Source organism: Eptatretus burgeri, chromosome 18, assembly GCF_056783735.1.
Source record: "Eptatretus burgeri isolate ZD-2024b chromosome 18, Ebu_testis_v1, whole genome shotgun sequence".
Lineage (NCBI taxonomy): Eukaryota > Metazoa > Chordata > Myxini > Myxiniformes > Myxinidae > Eptatretus > Eptatretus burgeri.
In genome coordinates this window covers 29,041,395-29,063,716 of record NC_140978.1, presented here as the reverse complement: position 1 = coordinate 29,063,716, position 22,322 = coordinate 29,041,395, and the positions used below count along the sequence as shown (strand labels likewise).

The 22,322-nt window shown below is 43.1% G+C and overlaps 1 protein-coding gene across 7 annotated transcripts in view; it reads right to left on the bottom strand.

Annotated features, from left to right (window-relative positions):
- The window catches only part of LOC147008802 (receptor-type tyrosine-protein phosphatase gamma-like), a 732,556-nt gene that overhangs the window by 43,164 nt on the left and 667,070 nt on the right, over window positions 1–22,322 (bottom strand). For all 7 annotated transcript variants that reach the window (XM_085863992.1, XM_085863997.1, XM_085863993.1 and 4 more), the window contains one exon: window positions 8,133–8,226. In XM_085863992.1, coding sequence (XP_085720118.1) covers window positions 8,133–8,226 — 94 coding nt within the window. The remainder of the gene's footprint in view (window positions 1–8,132; window positions 8,227–22,322) is intronic.

The window sequence follows — 22,322 nt, the reverse complement described above, 5'->3', positions numbered from 1 at the left end:
GTTAAGATCGGTGTGAACCCCTTGAGGAATAGCACAGGGAGATGAGTGAGTGATAAAAATGAGGTGGTAGGCATATTAAATAGTTCTTTTGCTTCAACGTTTAAACAAGAACAGACAGGGGAATCACCAGTCGTGGTGACAATTTATCGACGGAGTGAGGAATGGCTTTTTAGAGAAATTCCAGGTAGTAGTGGACGAAGTTAAGCAATAGCTAGGAAAACTAAGGGATGATAAAGCTCCAAGGCCAGATAATATGCATCCTTGATTTTTGAGGGAGGTGGCAGAGGAGATAAGCATGATGTTAGCAGATATCTTTAACATCTTCTTGGAGTCAGGAAAGGTACCAGAAGATTGGAGAGTAGAAAATGTAACAAAAATTTAAGAAAGGATCGAGAGAGGAATTGGGGAACTACACAGCAATTAGATTAACTACAGTTGTGGAAAGGTGTTAGAAACGTTAATTAAAGAAAAGATAAGGAACCATTTAAATAAATTTAAACCAATTAGAGGTGGTCAGCATGGATATTTTAGAGAGGGAGATTTATGTTTTACAAATTTAATAGAATTCTGTGAAGTCGCTTCTGATTGGGTGGATAAGGGAAGTGCATTGAATGTCGTATAATTCAACTTTCACAAGGCATTTGATGAGGTACCACAGAGAAGGTTGTTAGTTAAGGTGAGGGTTTATGTAGCTGGTAGAATAGCTAACTGTATTGAAAAACGGATTAGTGATCAGAAACAAAGAGTGGCTGTGAGTGTGAGGATATCTGGTGGAAGGTTTTAAGGAGGATCCTCAGGGATCAGTCCTAGGACCATTATTAACTCTGCCACTGAAGGTAGATGGGGGTTATGTTTTCACCCCTGTCTGTCTGTTTGTTTGTGTGCAGGATATCCCAAAAAGTTGGGGATGGATACGGACTAAATTTGGTGCAGAGCTTGGGCGTGCGACAAAGACAAAATGATTAGATTTTGGTTTAGATCTGAATCCGGATCTGGATAGAGAATTTTAAAGTGATTTTTCGCCATTGAGAGATCGGGCCAAAAACGACATGTCGCAGGATATCTCAAAAAGTAATGGGCGAAGTCGAACGGGAGAGGGAGGGGGAGAGGGAGAAAGTTGACGGCAGAATGCCAGGTAGAACTACAGGTAAAGCTAACAGGGTTTTAGGTTGTATTCATAGGGGGGTAAATTATAAATCAAAAGAGGTAATGTCATCCAGGAATTTAGTGAGACCTCATCTCGAATATTGTGTGCAGTTTTGGTCATCACATGTGATGAAGGTCATGACATCTCTGCCATAACGAGGATTCAGTGTAGAGCGACGAGATTAATTCCATGGCTATTTAGACTAAGCTGTGAAGAGCGGCTGATGGAGACAGGACTTTTCCATGAGAAAGGAGATAACAGAGGAGATATGCAGCGGTAAGGGAGACGATTCCATGTGTATTTGGTTGAGATGTTTAAGATAATGAAGCGTGAAGATAAAATAAGTGTGAAAGTGTTTTTCAGCAGAAGGCACAATGACAGGACCAGGGGCCACAGCCTGATGGTGAAAAAGAGGAGAGTTATGATGGTTGTAAGACAGTGGTCTGGCTCGCACGGTAGTTCATGCATGGACTAGTCTCAATGGAAAGGCAGTAGCAGCAAAAATAGTATGTTGGAATAAATTTGGGTTAGATGGATACCGAATAGCATTGGATGTTTGAGAGAGAGTATCGTCACAAAACGTGAAGGTGTTGTGTTTGTTTATTCCTCAGCTTACAACCTTGTTTGCCCCCCTCCCCCCCAAAAAACCCCAAAAATATATACTTACATGTATACACTTACAGAAAAGTTCCTGTGCATCATATACACCTACGTGAAATGAGAAATGAAAATGAACACATCACGTTGTTTGGTCATATCAATATTTAGTGTTTGATAACCGTAAAATCGACATGAGAATGGCAAGACATCTCCAGAGGCTTGAAGAGGGGTGCAGTCAAAAGTCAGTTAACAGCTCGGTATCTGGTGTGACCACCATTTGAGGCTTGAGAGATATCATTCCAGATCTGTACCAAGACCTGCCACAATTTGGCTAACGTCGCCGGCTGGTTTTGAAGATGGCACAATCTCCATTCTATTTCATCCCACACATGTTCTATGGGAGAAAGATCAGGTGAAACAATTGGCCGGGGAAGTGTGGGAATGTTCTGTTGTGCAATGAAATCAGTGACCATTCGTGTGATGTGATGGCACGCATTATCATGTTGAAGTCTGATGTGACGTCCATAAATCTGCAGGAACGGGAGGACGTGAGGAAGGAGAACTTAATCATGGTACTGAATACCTGTTGAATTGCTACTATTGACTTACAGCTGGGCTATGTGATGTGCGGTGATGCCTCCCCACACCATCATGTTTCTGCCGAACGTTGCACAACACATGCTTCAGCGTAACGTTCCCCTTCCAGTCGATAAATGCAACAACGGCCATCACTCCTGCCAAGATGGAACCTTGACTCATCTGTAATGAGGATAGCAGCCCAATCTTGTCTCCTGAACCTCAGACGTTGTTTACACCAAGCTAGGCATGCATGCGATGACGTGGCAACAAAATTGGATGGACTTCGAGATCATCGTGGCTGGACTTGCTGTCTGGAACTGATTCCTCAGGTGCACCAACCAGATATGGTTATCCTGCCAATGTGATGTCACACGTGGTCGCCCAGAACATGGACGGTCTCTGATGTTGCCAGTTTGTTGATAACGTCTCCAGAATGACTGTGTGGTGTTCCAATGAACGCCAAAACTCCGAGCCACAACGGTTTGAGGACTCCTGCCTCAAGTATGCCAACAGCACATAGACGTTCATTTTCGAAAACGGTATGGCATCACTGTTATGATGTTTAGACGTCAATAAAAATGTTCTTCACAGCTGGGATGGTTCACCAAATCGTGCTGTGTTGTAATTTCCTCAGTAAAACATGTAGCACTGTCAGGTAACTCAATCCACGTGCATGGCAATTTGTGCGTGCAGTGCACAGTATGCACGTGAAAATTCTGGACATTCAGGGGTAAACTGGGGAACATTTCAAGACACAAGTTGGTTGACCATTATATTGCTGGGATACATGCCAGTATCATTTTGTGTATTTTTTTTATGCTGCACAGGAATTTTTTTCCCATTAGTATATCCATAATAATAAATATGTGTGTGTGTGTGTGTGTGTGTGTGTGTGTGTGTGTGTCCTCCGTAACTCCAAAACCATGAAATCTAGCGATCTTACCTTTGGTCAGCCTGCACTTAACTCACTCAGCTCAGGGTCTGAATACACCATTTTGGCTGCTCAGCTCAAAAATTCTTGCCTTGGAACAGGTCGGTTTCTGTCCGATAAAGCTTCATACCTATGAGTCGCAGTATAAATTGCTGATCGCTCATCTCCAGACTGATGAATCGCTGGTTACATCGCATTGCATACAAACATCCGGAGACGCCAGTGTTCGTGTCTTCATTTAATTTCTGCACATGCAATAAGCTCTCAAATCTCTTAACCCAAGCTGAATTTCAAAATTTAAAATGTGGAATTGACCTTAGCAGCAGTTCTGACTGCAAAACAAGTTGCCATTTGTCCAATTCACACATTGTTTGACACTCCGGACACCTCCGGATGATGTTTCGCATGACAGATCGCTAATGGCTTGCCGAGCCTGCTGGCCGTTCCTTATCAACCTTTTTGCTTGAGTGCCTGCTTTAGTGCTTAAGCCACTGAGTTAGCGCCCTACAGTCGATAGCGATATTACACACACAGTTTGCGTCATCCGGTTCACCCGATTAACCGCAATGTTTCACCTTATTCTGTGATCTGCTTTCATTATATTAATATATTTATATTCCATCCATCCATAGAGCCATACTCTGTACAGAGCGTTGGTGCTGCCGAAGCAGTCTCCTGGGCTATTGGGCACAATCTTAGACAGGTTGCCACTCGACACAGGATACTCGAATGGCTCAATAATCCCAGCAAGCTGGTACTCATTTTGCCGACGATGACAAGTTGAGTCAACCCCACCTGGTATTAATTCAATGAGACAAGCAGGATTGCAACTCAGAACCCTCGGATCCCAAGCCTGCCACCCTAACCATACAGCCAACACCAGGCATATATAATTATGTTGATATGACTGTAAAATATGGGGAAGAATGCATGCAGGGCACACGAGACCCCACAGGAAAGCGCATCCTTGCAGCGGGAGCAGGCTGTGGATCCCGGCGGGAGGTGCAGCCGGCAGTTACTGCAAGCACAAATAGGTAAAATCACAGCCCACACGGACGTGGCACAAATGGGTAGATTGGGATTTGTAAAAGAAATTCTCTGTAGGGGTGTATGCATGCCTGCATGCTTGCTTACATAAGTGTAGTGCATGGGTTTCGTGAGCGCATAGACTGAATTCACACAAGGGTCCATTGTGCAAAGTGCCATGGGGGGAGGTCACGCAGCTATCTTGAAAACCATGTGCTTTGGTACGTGGGGAGCAGACGTGCTGTGGCACACAGGACGTGCCGAACAGTGCGGTTATGGGGAAAGTTGAGTGTGCCGGTGAGAATCCATGCATGTGTGCGAGTGAAAGGATGAGTATATCTTTGGTGTGTGTGTGCACTGTTCCCATGAACTACAAGGAGGTTGGAGGAACGCGTATTGGGGGCTGTTAATAACTCACGAATCAGTTTTGAATTTAAAACGGCTTCCACAGAGTGCAGCATGTATGAATCAGATTTGGAGTGAGCTGACCGCAAGGGTGCAAAGGTCACTGCACGTGCGAGTATGCATGCATGCAGGTAGATAATATGGGTTTTAATGCTCCTGCCCATTTTTATATAGAACCCGACAGTTAAAAAAAAATGTTGCTGTTTGGGTATGTTTAATTAGTCTGGTATAGTGCCTCCATTCATCTCCTCTTACACTGCCTTTCCTTCCCCTCTCCTCACACAACCTTCCCTTCCCTTCATGTTGCCTTCCCTTCCACTCCCCTCACACTGCCTTCCCTTCCCCTCCCCTCACACTGCCTTCCCTTCCCTTCCCCTCGCCTCACACTGCTTTCCCTTCTCCTCCCTTCATGCTGCCTTCCCCTCCCACCACGCAGGCTGCCTTCCCTCACCTTCTCCTCATGCTGCCTTCCCTTCCCCTCATGATGCTTTCCCTTCCCTCATGCTGCTTTCCCTTCCCTCATGCTGCTTTCCCTTCCCATCCCCTCACGCTGCCTTCCCTTCCCATACCCTCATGCAGCCTTTCCTTCCTATCCCCTAACGCTTCCTTCCCTTCCCCTCGCCTCACACTGCCTTCCCTTCCCCACCCCTCATGCTGCCTTCCCCTCCCCACCACTCAGGCTGCCTTCCCTCACCTTCCCCTCATTCTGCCTTCCCTTCCCCTCATGATACTTTCCCTTCCCCTCATGATGCTTTCCCTTCCCCTTCCCTCATGCTGCTTTACCTTCCCATCCCCTCATGCAGCCTTTCCTTCCTATCCCCTAACGCTTCCTTCCCTTCCCCTCAAGCAACCTTCCCTTCTACTCCTCTCATGTTGCCTTTCCTTCCCCTCTCCTCCCTTCACACTGCCTTCCTTTCCCCTCACGCTAACCTCCTCCCAAACCCCCTCCACCACCAACCCCTCCGGAGGTTGAGGAGAGAAAGGGGTGTCAAAGAATACAAAATGGACAAATTAAATGAACACTATTTTGCAGTCGGAACTGCTGCTAGGTTCAATTCCGCATTTTAAATTTTTTTAATTCGGCTCAGGATAAGAGATTCTAAAGCTTATCACATTGTAGTTGGAAAACGTGTGTGGAAATTAAATAACGGCACAAACAATGATGTGGCTTTTCTGATGATTGAAGGAAAACACCCTTCCTTCCCTTCCTCTCCGCTCACCTCCCCCCAAAGCCTCTCCCCCTATGCCCCCAATGGACGTCTCCGGGTGGTGTCTAGTATGACCCATTTGAACATGCTGTTTTAACGTACCCATTTTCAATCCTGTACTAATGCTGGCAAACGGCACAACCCCTCCCCCCGCCCCTCACCACTTACCCTCAACTCCCACTACCAAACACAAGTCGAGAACCCCTCCCCCTCAAGTCCCCTCACCACTTCCCACTCCCCTCTCCCCAATCCTCCTTGCTCCCATCCCCCTACCAGTGTGAAAAGTGACCCATAACGTTATGAAATGCTGCATTGCGCGATATATTGTTTTTGGCCCAACCTCTCAATTGTGAAGAATCATTGAAGAAATTATAGTATCTGGATCCGTAACATCACCAAAATCGAATCAAATTTCCTTCTCACACATCAAACCAATCCACCAAGTTTCGTCCGAATCCATCAATAACTTTTTGAGATATCCTGCTCACAGACAAACAGACAGACAGACAGACAAACAGGGGTGAAAACATAACCGCCATCCACCGTAACAAAAAAAGGTAGAACCTCCCTCCCGAGGAAGGAAAATGAGCAGAGCTTGGACTGTATATTTTATATCTGCACCGACGAGGAAAACACACACACGCACACACACACACACACACACACACACACACACACACACACACACACACACACACACACACACACGCACACACACACACACAGTTAACCCTCACAACTTGGTAAAGCAGTAAACCACAGTTCTTGTCCCATAACAGCCAAAGCTGCGTGATCTGTAAGTAGAAATGTCCATCTGCCACACGAGAACATTATCTCTCCTTTACCCCTCCACCAACCAGGAAGTGGATATGTGGTCGGGAGTAACAATCAACCAAAATAAGGCCCTTTCAACCCAATAAATGCATCATGGCATTAAATGACATGAGCGAATGTGTACCACTTCACTTTCTGCCTGGATAGCTTCAGCAGCACTTACTCAAGTTTATTTTAAAGAGTTAAGCATCTTTAAAGAGCAAAGTATTGGGAAGGAAGGGTTTTATTTTGTTATATTTATGTTTGTATGTATGTATGGATATATATATATATATATATATATATATATATATATATATATATATATATATATATACTGAATATATCAAATACTTCACGAATTAAATTTGGGATGTCTGTGCCAACCACACTGATCTCATTTCCACTCCTATTCCCCTAGTAAATTGAAGCTGGTAAACTGTTGGATTGAATTGATGTGGTGTTGATGCAGCACAGGCTTGATGGGCCAAATGGCCTCTTCCTGCATAAAAGTTCCTTCTGTATCCTATAGTCTATAGTTTAATGTTAGCTCACTTTCACAAACTAATTAGTGAGAATATTCGCTCACTTTAGAAATCAAATTAACGAGAAGATTAGCTCACTTTAGTGAACGAATGAGTGACAAAGGTAACAAATTATAACAATTCCACAATTCTTAAACTCGGGCTGGCAGAGCAGACTAGGCCCATGTGGTATGTGCCCTTGTCCTAGACCTGTCTAGCCTGGGTTCAAATCCCGGTGCAGCTGTAAACTGTCATCCTGGTGTTTCAGTCATTGTGAGGCATCAATGCGTGTGTCGTCCATCCGATGGATGTTTAACCAGAGGACCTATTTTCCAGAAAACGTCGTCTATGGTTGCGAAACATCCAGGGTGTCTTTCACAAAGAGGAGGCGCATGATGATTATCATCATGACCCTGAAAAAAAACAACATGGGAATTGCAGCATTCCATCCTGAAAACAAGTAGAGTGATGACCCAGATTTCGCACTAACCCTTCTGTAACAATGAAATTAATGGTTGGACCCTACGGTTTATGGCGAATGGACAAGATGTGTAACTTGCAATCCTGTGCAAGCGATGAAATAAATTTTCGTTAGTATATCACAAATTCCCAATGATACCTTGTATGATACCTCGTCGAGCGGCATAAAACAGCCGATTGAAAATTTCACAATGTTTGTTGTCTCAATTTCATCTCAATGTCTCAAATGTATAAAAATAGGAATCACCACCTGTGTCGGAACTCAATTAGAGGATGGCTTTGAGAAATGAGTCATTAGGAAGTGACAGTAAGCTACCATGCCAAGAAAACAACAAAGTGAGAGTGTTGGAAATCAACAAAATAGTTGGAATTAAATAAAAAGTTGTGGTTTCACTCTCCGCTCTCAAGGTTATGATTACCTGGCAGGTGAGCCAAGCTTCGGTTCTTCGAGCGGTTGCAAGGCCTGTGTGCGCTGCTGTAATCAGCATCAGCAACTCGACTCTGGCCCAGAAACTACAGGAAAGATACAGGAGGATGGGGATTGAAGGGGGGTAGAAACAATGCTCTCCATACCAAATAAATAAATTGTCACATAAAATGTCTTTCTGAAGTTTTAGGCAATCTGCTTCAAATGTTTGTCTGAGAAGAGGTTTTAATGTTGAAAAATACCCACCAATTAACCATTTATTGAAATAAAATCCGAGAAATGGTACCTCGGGTCAAAAGATGTTGAAGGTCAAAACAAACTACAGGGAGGGCAGTGGCTTGCTATACAAAGGAAGCAGTGGGATCCTTGTTAATCCTTGTTACGAATCACAGTGGAGAGAGAAAGGAGGTGTTCAGTGAAACCGCACATCAAGTGAACATGAAAAAAGGAAGAAATCAAGTTTCTGTGACATTGATAAAAACGTAGGAGGTGATTAAACGGAACAGATCCACGAAAAATTTCAAACCAAGAACTATGCCAGAAATACAAGGATTGGAATCATGACAAAAGACATACACAATCCCACACCTGGAGTGATTGGATTCAAGAGGTGGGAGTGGAGATGTTTCACCTTGTGAGGATGACTCGCAAGGTGATTCATCTTCTGTGGATACTTTACATTTCAATGAAACCGATTTCACGACAATACCTTTACTTTGTCAGTGAAAGTGGCAAAACATTGGCAGCTAGAAAGTGCGCGATCCCACCAGGTCTTCAAAGCAATGCAGATTGCATTACGATTCGTGCTTCTTGGATGGGAGACCACCACAAAAGGCCATTGGTGGAAGAGGGATGGTGGAATAGCTCGGTTAGTATTATAATTGTCTCTGAGCCATCTGGGGTTGTTTGTTCTTCCCGGTTGTAGCGATTTCAAATTACCCCCTATGATTTCAGATAACCCCCCCCTCAAAACATTTATTTTTGTATGTTTGTTTACAAAAAATAGTAACACGAGTAAAATGGCCCTCCTCGTCCATGGGCCAAGGCATATATCGGTAGCATCTGAGGAAACCAAACTTTAAGGCTACTAAGTTATTAGTAGGGACTATATGATTATTTCAATATGTTATAACCATTCCAGAAGAGCAGCTTAGTGAATGTATTTTGCATTTTTACCATTCTGAGATATTGACGTTTTGGGGGAAAAAAAAAAACAAAAACAAAAAAAAACAAGGACCACTGGGAGGAAGTGGCAGAGATGAAGTCCACGCAGGAGGAAGCAGACACCCGAATGCTTCTGCATGCAGCAGAGGCTGGGTACAAGGCTGTGGTGATCACTGCCGAAGATACAGATGTCCTCGTGCTGTTTCTTGCCTTCAATAAGGACATCCCATGCCCCGTGTATCAGAAGTGTGGTACGCAAACCTGTACACGGTTCCTAGACATTGACAAGCTTGCTAGATCGATGGGAGACAGTGTCTGTGATGCCCTGGTTGGACTGCACGTGTTCTCCGGTTGTGATACAGTCAGTGCCTTTGCAGGCCGGGGAAAGATGGGCGCCTTGAAGCAAATGAAGTCGGATAAGACCTACCAAGAGGCCTTCAGTCAGCTCGGTCATTCATGGGAAGTATCCACCGAGCTCTTTCAGAAGCTGCAAGAGGTCACCTGCCACATGTACGTGCCGTCTACCAACAGCACGAAAGTCAATGAACTCCGACATCAACATTTCTGTGCCAGACGGGGAGAGATAGAGTCCAGTCAGCTTCCACCATGTGAAGACTGTCTCTTCATTCACGTCCTCAGTGCAAACTACCAGGCTGCTATTTGGAGGCGCTGTCTGCAATGCCAACCCTATGTTCCAAGTTCCAAGGGTTGTGGATGGACCACTGATGATGACGGGAAGCTGGCCATCGAGTGGATGCAGGGTTCTCCAGCACCGGATGCAGTGTTGCAACTGCTTTCCTGCAAGTGTGGATGGTCGTGCAAACTCCCAGACTGCACGTGCCTTTCCAATAGCCTGAAGTGCACTGACATGTGCAAGTTGTAGGCTACTGCTGCTCAGTAGCACCACCCAGGGATCTTGTATGACAATATTATAAATTAAAATGGACTGAAAATCACGAATCAGCAACATTTTGATCGGCCCTATTGTTCGCCCCTTTCTGCCATAAAACAAATTCTGCCTTCAGGAATGACAGAAAGGATTATTCCGATGGTATAAATAAAGCATTTCAGACATGTATTTGTGGTTTGCAGTTCATTCTCGCCCCATGTGGAAACAGCAATTGCATCATTAGTGAATGTTTCTGAGTTTGCCTTTTCACTTTCTTTATGCGGAGGGTGGGTACATTCCAGAGATGATAACTACCAATAAGCTGCCAGTCTGCAATGGTTATCACATCAAAATATGATCTATATATATATATATATATATATATATATATATATATATATATATATATATATATATATATATATATATATATATATATATATATATACACCAATTCAAAAATCATAACAAGGATTGGTTTCCTTAGATGGTACCGACAAGTGGAATTTCTGGCCTGGGCCCATGGACTATCCTTGGAACCTGGGGCACTGAAGTTGAGATTTTTGCGATGGCAACAATCCTCAACAATCAGATTCACATGAACTGTAAATGTGGAAATGACAATAAATGGTTCGAGTATAAACCACTCAAGACAAATACGAAAGACATTCATGCTGACGAAGCTGTTATGATCAGCAATTTGTCACACCACTTTGAGCCTGCGATTTGTTAAGTTTTTGTTATTGTTACTTTTGTTGAATTAAACAGTGCAGTGGACTGTATTTTTAATTCACAATTTAGTTGTAATTCTGTATCCCTAATGAATATTCACTCTTGTAATTATTATACTTTTTCCTTCTAAATTTCTCTTGAGGTTGAATCTTTGTATATATTTTGTTTGTATATAATGCCATGCACTTTGAACAAGTGTATGAGTAGTTTTAATACAATTAACATTTTTGTTACATTTTTTTATGTTTCCAGACTTTGAGACGAGCTTTCAATCTTGTATGTTTTACGTGTTCTCTTCAATAAACGTATCATGAGTTGTGGGCATAAGAATTTATCATTTCAGCTAAATCAGAGAGGGGGTAATGTCAAAGTGTGGGGGTAATATGAAATCGGGTTCAGGCTACCCCCGGGGGAAACTTGAAATTGATTTCAGATTACCGGGAGGTAACTTGAAAGGGGGGGGGGTAGCTTGAAGTCTTTACACCTGTTCTGGGATGGCTTTGCTCATCCCAGAGCTAAATTCAATGAAAATCTACCATCCTGGCACAGTGCAGGCAAGGGTTCTGCATTTTTGAGCACATCGTACATTCATCTACGGCCATAAAGCCTACTGTCTTGTCTGCATGTACAAGATGTGCACATTGATAAAAATAATGGATAGTGTGGATACAGTACTGATATCATGCGCCAAACAGCTGAGGTGCACAAAGTGTATGCACACACATGCACACACCCAATAATTACAAAATGGAGGGGATACTTTAATACATGGTAGGTCTCCATTCTATCTCATGAAACATATATATATATATATATATATATATATATATATATATATATATATATATATATATATATATACATAAAAAATATATATACATACATATATATGTATATCTTCTCTTCTTCTTCTTTCGGCTGCTCCCGTAAGGGGTCGCCATAGCGGATCATCCATATGATCCGCATCGTGATTTGGCACAGGTTTTACGCCGGATGCCCTTCCTGACATACATATATATATATATATATATATATATATATATATATATATATATATATATATATATATATATATATATATATATATATATCTATATATATACACGGTAAATATATAGATATAAATATATATACATACATATATATATATATATATATATATATATATATATATATATATATATATATATATATATACACAGTAAATATATAGATATAAATATATATATATATATATATACACAGTAAATATATAGATATAAATATATATATACATATATATATATATATATATATATATATATATATATATATATATATATATATATATATATATATATATATATATATATATATATATATATATATATATATATATATATATATATATATATATATATATATATATATACACAGTAAATATATATATATATATATATATATATATATATATATATATATATATATATATATATATATATATATATATATATATATATATATATATATACACACACATACATATATATATATATATATATATATATATATATATATATATATATATACATACATATATATACACATATATATATATATATATATATATATATATATATATATATATATATATATATATATATATACATACATACATACATATACAGTGTATATATATATATATATATATATATATATATATATATATATATATATATATATATATATATATATATATATATATATATATATATATATATATATATATATATATATAGTTGCGGTTCTACAAAACTACATACCTCTAAAGCAATGGCACCCAACATATACAGTGATCCAAGGCAGTTATTTCATTAATCTTCGTGTCGTTCGTCTTTTCCTCATGTCTCGTGGGTTAACGGGATGAAGTACGTTGCGTGGGTCTTGTAGTTCGGCCGGGTAACTATCTCCGATTCATGAATCTGATTCCTACTCTAACCCTTTCCTTTTAGCCATAGTACATAACAAGCATGCAAGCACACACACCATTCAATAGGCAATTGGTAATAAGCACACCATGATGCCTCCCCTGGCTCGGGTCGACCACTTCGCCACGACACACTAGACCACCCACGCACGGGAATCGTGTGCCATTATTTCGTTCAAATCTGTGTGCCAATTCCCAACTGGCACCTCGCCTTACTTTGCACCTCGCTAACCAAACCTCACCACTTTGACCACAAACGCCTCCCACAGACGAGAAAAAGATTCCTGCACCCCTTGTACCTCTGCATCGCTACAATTCGCCACTCTATTTTGAGGAGCACCGCATGACGTCAGATTGTCAGCCACGCACAATGCTTGACCACGCAACAGATGTTAATAGCTCAACCGCATCTCACCGGGGACGTCCTGGGTGAGCATCCGAAATTGATATAAGCCTCTTCCAGTCACCAGACCATGGCAAGACCAGGGGCAACGAGGAGGGGTCGTGAGAAGGGTGATTTGGGAGTTTGGTTCAGGGCCTGGGTGTGCATTTTGGCTCATAATGGGGCCTGTGGGTGGAGGGCAAAGTCCGCTGCCATCCGACATTCAGAATGCACTCGTTGAATGATCAGGGCCGGGGTGCCGGCTCACGGAGCATGCCCTATGTTCAGTCAGGAGCTCCGAGCCGTGCCGAACCTGGTAGACAACCGAGACAGCTTCCGGTCCCGGAGCCTGGCAGGGCATGGCTCGGGCTGCTGTGGTGCAATAGAGGAGCAGCATTCGGGCCACGGCACGTCGCTTTCCGGTCATCGCCCCATCCTTCGCCTGGGGCTTATAAAAGTAGTGCAGAGCCGTTAGAGTTTCTTCTTCGCTCTCTGTCTCTCCTCGCTTCACTCCCTGTCTCGCTCTTCTTCCGAACACTATTGGTGTGTGATTGCCATAACGTGCTTCTTCTTCTTCAAGAGCCGGATCCGGGGCACTGCCATACTTCGAGACACCCTGTCATGCTGTCGACGTCCCGCACCCCCGCGCAGCCAGACGGACCAATGAGGAGCATACATTGCCATGAGCCCCGACACATAATTAAGCAGGAGATAATGCGCCATATCACAAGGTGGGAATGCTCAGGCGGAGCATCACACGGAGGTACACGATACACATACAGACCTTTACTCGGCTAGGTTAGGGATCTTTCTCCTCAAGCATCTATTCTCCTCTCTCTCTTTCCACCGCTCTATCCCGTCTTCTTTGGACGCACAAAGAACATCATTACTAACTGGCAATCCCATTTCCCTCTGGCACAACATCGCACCTCCGACATTGCACTACACCACACTTCCCACTTCCACACCTTAGACACAACCAGTGTTCGTCCCACCTACCTCTCCATAAGCATTCTGGGTTGCGTTGGTCTGCCGACCACACCAAGTATTGAGAGGTCGTTTACCCTCACCTGCTTTCTTTCTCTCTGGCTATCTCATCTTCCTCGGATGTGTGTGTGTGTGTGTGTGTGTGTGTGTGTGTGTGTGTGTGTGTGTGTGTGTGTGTGTGTGTGTGTGTGTGTGTGTGTGTGTGTGTGTGTGTGTGTGTGTGTGTGTGTGATGGCGCCTGTCCTGGCATAAATTAAGATTGTAGAGGATATAACAGGATAACTCTGCTCTGTGTCTGCCTTTGTAAGATTGCTTGTCTTTTGCCACACCACACAAATTCCTTGCTGTCCCATGCTGTACATAAAATAAAACCCCATTCAATGTGCCACATACTTTTCCTTGCTTGATTGTAAATAAAGGCTTTGTATAGAAATGTTCCCAGCTCCTTTTCATGTTTTCTTCCATTGGTCCATCATGGCCTGCACCCTCGTTTAGCCGGGACGTGATTCACCAGTGATCTGCTTATTAGCTGGTAGTGCTTAGCAGTCCTGCTCAGCTGCAACTGATCTTGTAAGGTGATCTGGTTTGAGCAAGTGCGTACCGATGGTGTGTCCCCCGGTAATTAGATCACGTGACCTTTAGGTAAACGGTATTAGATGGAGGACCCTACGTCATGTGGTCGAGTTATTGGCATTCACGGTCAATTAGCGACCCGCCGCATCACAAAGTTATTCATGTGTGATGGCCTGCGATTCCGGAGTGTCTGGTGGGAACCCGAGGTAGTTCACCTCTCGTGGTCTTCACCACTGACCACGGGTCCGCAACAATATTTTCCAATCATACCTCTGGGCTTTAATTGTTAGCATCAGCCACTAATTATGTCTCACACGGTAAAACCACATAATCCGCAAACAGCAACAGTCTGTCTATCATTCGGACAATTGCTCCCGCTAATGCACACCAAGAAATGAGAAGACATGTGTGTGGCATTGGGAGTTGCATGATTATAAATGTGTGCATGATGAGCCGGAACTGACGAGGTGGGACCAAGAGTGAGGTCAGCGAGCTGTGAGGAGTGAAGGAGGTGAGAGCCACCATTAAAGGATTGAGCCAAAGGACTTACGTGATGGCTGATTTTACCACACAACATATTGGTGACGAGGATGGCTCACCGTAAGATGGCTCTTACGCCACCTGCTGCATTCTGACTAAAGCCGGTATCTCACTGGGCTGTGACAGCTCGCGACTAGTTGGAGACACAAAATTGCGATAAAACAGCGATAATTTTCACTTGGAATCACACTGAATTTATACTAAAACACATTTGCGTATGTCTCACGAATATCGCACGAATGTCCCACGAACTCCCGGCGAAATTTGGGATGAACTTCGCCTGGAGTTCGCATACATGTCGCATGACATTCGCGTGACATTCAGGTGACAAAACTGAGATTTTTTTGGCACATGCAACTGTCGTGCGACGATCACACGATGGTTGTGCGACCCTCGTGCAAATGTCGTGCAAGTCGCACGACAGCTGTGTGTGTCAATTGAGAAATCGGGACTATATATATATATATATATATATATATATATATATATATATATATATATATATATATATATATATATATATATATATATATATATATATATATATATATATATATATATATATATATATATATGAGGCTTCTCCCTTCCAGCAATCATATTGTCATCAGACGTCAAGCTAGATGGACCGCAGTGAAGAAGTGCAGAACCTGCTGGATGAGGACCAGGCCGACATGCTGACGGCTGCAGCATGTCTCCTTGCTGCTGCTGCGGTCAAGAAGGCCAAGTCCAAAGCCAGAGAAAGGAGGGCCAGAAGAGAAAGAAGAAAGAAAAGTATTTGGGTGAGAGAATGGCTCTTGAAGAGACACAAGTATGGCATGTATGAGAAAGCTCATGAAGCACCTTAGAGAGGGGGATGTCAAGTCCTTCAGGAACTTTGGCAGAATGGACCCAGAGATGTTCAACCACATGGTGGAAGAACTCACCCCTAGGCTTGAGAAGAAAACAACCAACTTTAGAAAGCCTCTGTCCCCTGGACTCAAGCTGGGCATCACTCTAAGGTATCTAGCCACTGGGGATTCTTACAAGTCACTGGCCTATGGGTTCCGGGTTGCCCCCAACACCCTCGTCATTGTTGTGCCAGAGATGTGCCAAGCCATCTACGACCACTACTAAGAGACAGCCTTCAAGTGTCCCACAACAGAAGAGTGGAAGGAGGTGGCTCAGGGCTTCTCAGAGAAGTGGAACTTCCATCACTGCTGTGGCTGCATAATAGATGGCAAGCATATGAGGATACAAGCTCCACCTCACTCTGGCAGTCTGTACTACAACAACAAAGGCTTCTTCTCCATCATTATGCTGGCCCTGGTGGATGCCAACTACAAGTTTATGTATGTGGATGTGGGTGCCTATGATGCTGATGCTGGAATCTTCACAGAGTGTGGACTGTATCATGCTCTGGAGCAGGACAAAGCTGGTCTGCCAGCAAGTCAACCCCTGCAAGATGGTGACACTGATATCCCCTACTTCCTTGTTGGTGATGACGCATTTTCCCTCAGAAGCTGGATGATGAAGCCACACTCCAAGAGATGAATGACAGCAGCAGAGCGCATCTTCACCTACAGGTTGTCCAGGGCCCGTAGGATTGTGGAGAATGCTTTTGGCATCTTGGCCAACAGGTAAGTACACATATATTTAGCATTTCATGATAACTCTGTGACTTTGCAAGTTTGTTAACACTGATGACTGTTACTTTCAACTTTCAACACTGATTAATTTTGACTTCAACTTTCAATTAGTATTTGGTCAATGATTTTTCTAATAATGCAATGACTTTACTATGTTTTGAGGTTCAGGTGTCTCCATTCATGCATGATGCAGAGACCTCAGACTGTCACCAAGATTGTCTTGGCAGCCTGTGCCCTACACAACTTGTTGGCTGACCAGAATCCTGCCAGAATACAACAAGCAGCAGACAGAGAGGACCCAACGACACATGAAGTGCAACCAGGGGAATGGAGAAAGCAAGACCAGGAGAACCGTCTTCATGCAACCCAGAGGCAATCAGGCAACACAGGAACAGCAGTTGCGAAACGAGTAAGAGTACCTGACTGAGTACTACAATGGTGTGGGAGCTGTGCCCTGGCAGAACAGGATGGTGGGATTACAGGAGAATGCTGACCAAGCCTGATTGTTCAAAGTGTTCTGTTACTTGTCAACGTTGCACCCACAAACATTGTGTGTGACCCAATTGTTCATCTGCTGTGATAGGGGCTTGTGGGTGTGACCATATTTTGGGTGTGACCTAATTTATGTAAAATTATTTGTGACGTGATTTAGGAATGATGGGATGGTTAAAGGAATGATGGGAAAGTGAAACGTTTGCATTTAAGGCCATTACTCAGAACAGGAGAGAAAGAGGACAGACAATGCTGGTTTTACAATTTGGACTATGAGTTTTTTTATTTTGTCATATCTGGATTGAACTATTGTCAATCTATCTACATTACATTGCATGGATAACATGTGGATTTCTATGCATATATTAAATTGAGTGGACAATACATTGTGTAAATTTCTGATCAATTTCTTCCGAAAATATTCTCTATTGAATCGCAGTTTTGTTGCGCTCTCAGGGGTCCCAGGACAGATTATCACTTTTTTCTCCAATCAGTCACAATTTAGTTTCATCAGTCGCCAATCCCTCACAAAGTTGTCTCACATTTGGTGCACCTTCTGACTCATGGAAACTAAATTGAGAAGGGTTCGAGACCGGGTCAAGACAAGCCCGATGACTCTGTGACTATTTTGAGAGAAAATTTGTCCCACGAATTTTTTGAACATGTTCAAAATTTCAGCGACACCAGAGCGACGTCCTGCGACTCACGCGAGGAAATTGAGAACCACCGCGAACGTTTCCAGATATTTTGGAGAATCCCGTTCGCATTTTGTCGCGAGCTGTTGCAGCCCAGTGAGATACCGGCTTAAGTCCGGGTGAGCCTTCGATACCTTTGACCTCATGGATGCGTATGTTTGAGAACTTCAGGCTGGCAGTAAATGACGATGTACTTTCTGATGCGAGGAAGTGCGCATTGCTTCTGCACTGCCTCGGAACTGAAGGACAGCGTTTATTCTATACCTTCCCAGTTGATGGGGACACGTACTTTGCTGCTGTCAGTGCATTAACAGTCTTTTTCACGCCAAAGGTGAATGTTGTTTTCCAACAATATAAGTTTCGTCAATGAGCACAGAGGCCGGGTGAATGGACTGCTCAGTTCGTTGCCGCTTTACATGAGATTGCGGTTAATTGCGAGTTTAGTAACCTCTCTGATGAAATGATACGAGATCAGCTCGTGGAAAAAACCCTTATAGCTTGTATACGTGAACGGTTGCTTTTGGAACCGGAGCTTACACTGCAGAAAGCCCTAGTAATGGCGGGACAAATCGAATCAGCCATGGCAGAAGCAAAAGTAATTACATGCGGCACGTTAACACTCTTTCAGGATGTAAATACAATACCAGCACGTACCAGCGTGGGGCAATAGAGACGCGACCCCATCCACAGGGACACATCAAATGAACGTGCAAACCCAAAATTTTCACAAGCTCGACAGGTACGCCAAGAGAGTACTTGTTATCGTTGTGGATCTGCAATGCACTGAGCCAATTACCCCAGATGTCCTACAAAAGATGTAAATTGCAGGCAGTGTGGCAAAAGTGGACATTTTGCTCAAGTGTGTCGCAGTAAAGACCACAAATACCAAGTGTGGGAAGTGACTGTGACAGATATAACTGTTTTAAGCATAAACACACAAGTCTCTGAACAAATTAGAGGCAACCTATTTTGTGATTTTAATCTTTGCCCATCTGTTGGACAGGCATGCTCAACTAAATTGCTGATGGACACAGGTTCAGTCGTTTCCATACTTCCAGAGTCTACCGACCTGGAGCATTTCAAGAACGCACTTCTTACAGAACCAAAATTACACTTGATGACTTACTTTCAAAAACCGATCGCTGTAGTTGGTTGGCTTCAAGTACAGGTGTGACACAACCATGTTTCTGTGCCTGCTGATTTTGTTATTGTGCCTTCTGGAACACCTATACTCGGCATGAACCTCTTCACCACTCTCAGACTGAATATTGTGAATGAATGTGTTACTCCTATATCAGTGCTAAGTACCTCTGTGCATCAAACATCGGTTTAGCAGACATCTAATCCTAATGTCAATGGAATTCTCGGCTATGCAAAAGGATTTGTACACAGAGTGAAGATAAGGCCCGATGTGGTGCCAATCCAAGGGAAGCTTCGCCGTTTACCTTTTGCTCTCCGTGATGCTGTCTCGCATGAAGTGAAAATGCTTGAAGAAGCGGGTATCATTGAGAGAATTGACTCTTCCGAATGGGTTTCACCTATTGTCGTTACGCATAAGAAAACGGGAGGTATACGACTGTGCATGGATCTTCGTAAAGCCAATAAGGCGATCGTAATAGACAGTCATCCACTCCCACATATTGATAGTCCATTTGCCCTTCCTATGTTCACTGTAGTGTACCTATGAATTGTCAAAGGTACAAGGTATTTTGGTTGATTTGTCATCCTAAGGGATCCCTGAAGTATTCCAGCTGGATTGTCCTCAAGACTACTTTGGGAAAATTTTTTTTATACGCAAATTAGGGCCGCCATTACTGAAAAATCGATTTTGTTGAATATCTCCACAACTTTGCATGATAATGTCACAGAAATGGTGTCAATACCCATGTTTTCATGGTCAAGGATTAAAATAAAGGTATTAAAAAAGTTACCACATCCATATATTTTGTCTTTATGCAAATTAGTTGCCGCCATTACCGAAAAATCGCCTTTGTTGAATATCTCTGCAATTTACATGATAATGTCACAGAAATGGTGTCTATACCTATGTTTTCACGGTCAAGGATTAAGATAAAGGCATTAAAAATGTTACCACATGAAGGTTTACATGTATAATATATGTATTTGATATTATTTAATTGATGTACATGTGGCAACGATCAATAATATCCAATTCTTTCTTCAGGATATAACGATGGCTTGCGGAATGTGTCTGCTCCCGGGCTGCCATGAGAAAGGATCACACAACACAGTTAGAATCTAAGGCATTAACACTCTGATTCAGAGGAGCATGGAGTGGCGTGACGATCATGTCTGTATCCAGTTACAGACCGTCCTGGACACACAAGGAGACAATGCATCCATAGGCTGTCATAAGACATGCTACTGCGTGTACACATCTAAACACAGTGGCTGAACTCACTAAAATCCGATGAGAGCATGGAGTGGTACGGATTCAACAATCAACTTGCCAGGCAGGAAGCTCCATTTCCTTCCAAGGCTGCTACAGTGTACCTGTTTGGTCCTCTCATAGATGCCCCACCATCCCATCCTGATACAGTACTCACATCACTGCTATACATGAAGAAATCACTAAGTGAACTGGGAATGAGCTATGCAAACATGTCCATCGATATGCAGCTGTACATGGTTGCGCAGCAGGTAAAGTGGTGGGATCCGACAAGGTTTGAGGATGTTATGGTTCATCCAGGTGCGATGCACATTATCATGTCCTTCTTAGGGTGCATCGGAACGCTAATGAAGGGATCGGGTCTGGATGCTCTGGTTGGTGCAGCATTCGGAGGTATGACGGGGATTATGAATGGGAAAGCATGGGTGAGAGCCATGAGAACATTTCGCATGGTGTCAGTGGCACTGCTGCAGAACTGTCTACAAGGTGGTGAAAAAAGCTTTGAGGAAATCGTGTCATACATGGAAGATGCAAGGCAGAATCCTACGGGCAGACACTGGGTGGATAATCTGGTAAAACCGACGCTCTTGGCTCATCAGTTCCTGTGTGCAGAGAGAGAGGGAAACTGGCTGTTCCAACAACTGTGCTTGGAGTGGATGTTGCCCTACTTCTTTAGTGCAGGTCACATTCACTATGCTCGCTATATCTTGTGGCACTTACTAGAAATGAGAAACCTACTGCCAGAAGCAGCCAAGACTGACCTCATCACGAGAGCACATGTCTGTCGTCACAGAGAGGGCTACTGGAAGTCAGTATCAGGTGGGTTGTTCATTTTAAACACATGCGGATTCATTCCTTATATTGTCTTCTTCCTTATATAATTAATTGATCTAACTGTTATATAAATATATATATTTACAGGTGACGAATTGGGTGAGCAGACAGCTATCAGGACTGGAAAGGGTGGATTGAAGGGTATGACGCTCTCATCTGAGCTGGTTACAGAATGGATCGATTCATTTCCAATCTCGGTCTACCTCTCTGATGCCATGGAACACATGTATTCTGAGAAAGTACCCATTGCATCACTGCAGACCAAACACAAAGAGGAAGGTATGAAGCGGCGAAAGCTTGATGTTGATGACAGGAACCTTAATGCTGCAGAATTAGCGAAACATTCCCACCCATTGGCAGTGGAGAGCGATGTCCTCTACAACATTGTCAATGGCCAATTCGCTCACAAGGAAATCAATGTTGCAGATGCAGTAGTAATTGGAGAAAAGATGGTCATGTCATTCCGCAACTCTCTGCCGTCCAGCTTCCATGGCAAGATTTCCAGCCAGGTCAAGACGATGGAACAACTCAAACGAGGAATGAAGATTGGCAGTAAGACTGCCTTTGACATGGAGGCCATCTTCATCCGCCTTCTGATGGTTCGGACAACAACGACAGCTAAAGCCAGCACCCATCTTTCAATACGAACTGCGTGCATTCCCGCCCTCAATCATCGATGAGTATGGCTGCTTACGCAAGGGCAACAAATTTGTTCTTGCCAATTGTTTGGGTGTGAAACAACTCGATGCTCCAGCTCCAGACATCGTGATCGTAGATGCACAGCAGCTGCTTTACCACATCATATGGCCACATGGAGGGGATGCCTCCATTGTCATTGAGAGTATCAAGCGTCGTCTCTCATGTTATCCTGATGGTACCGAGAAGATTTT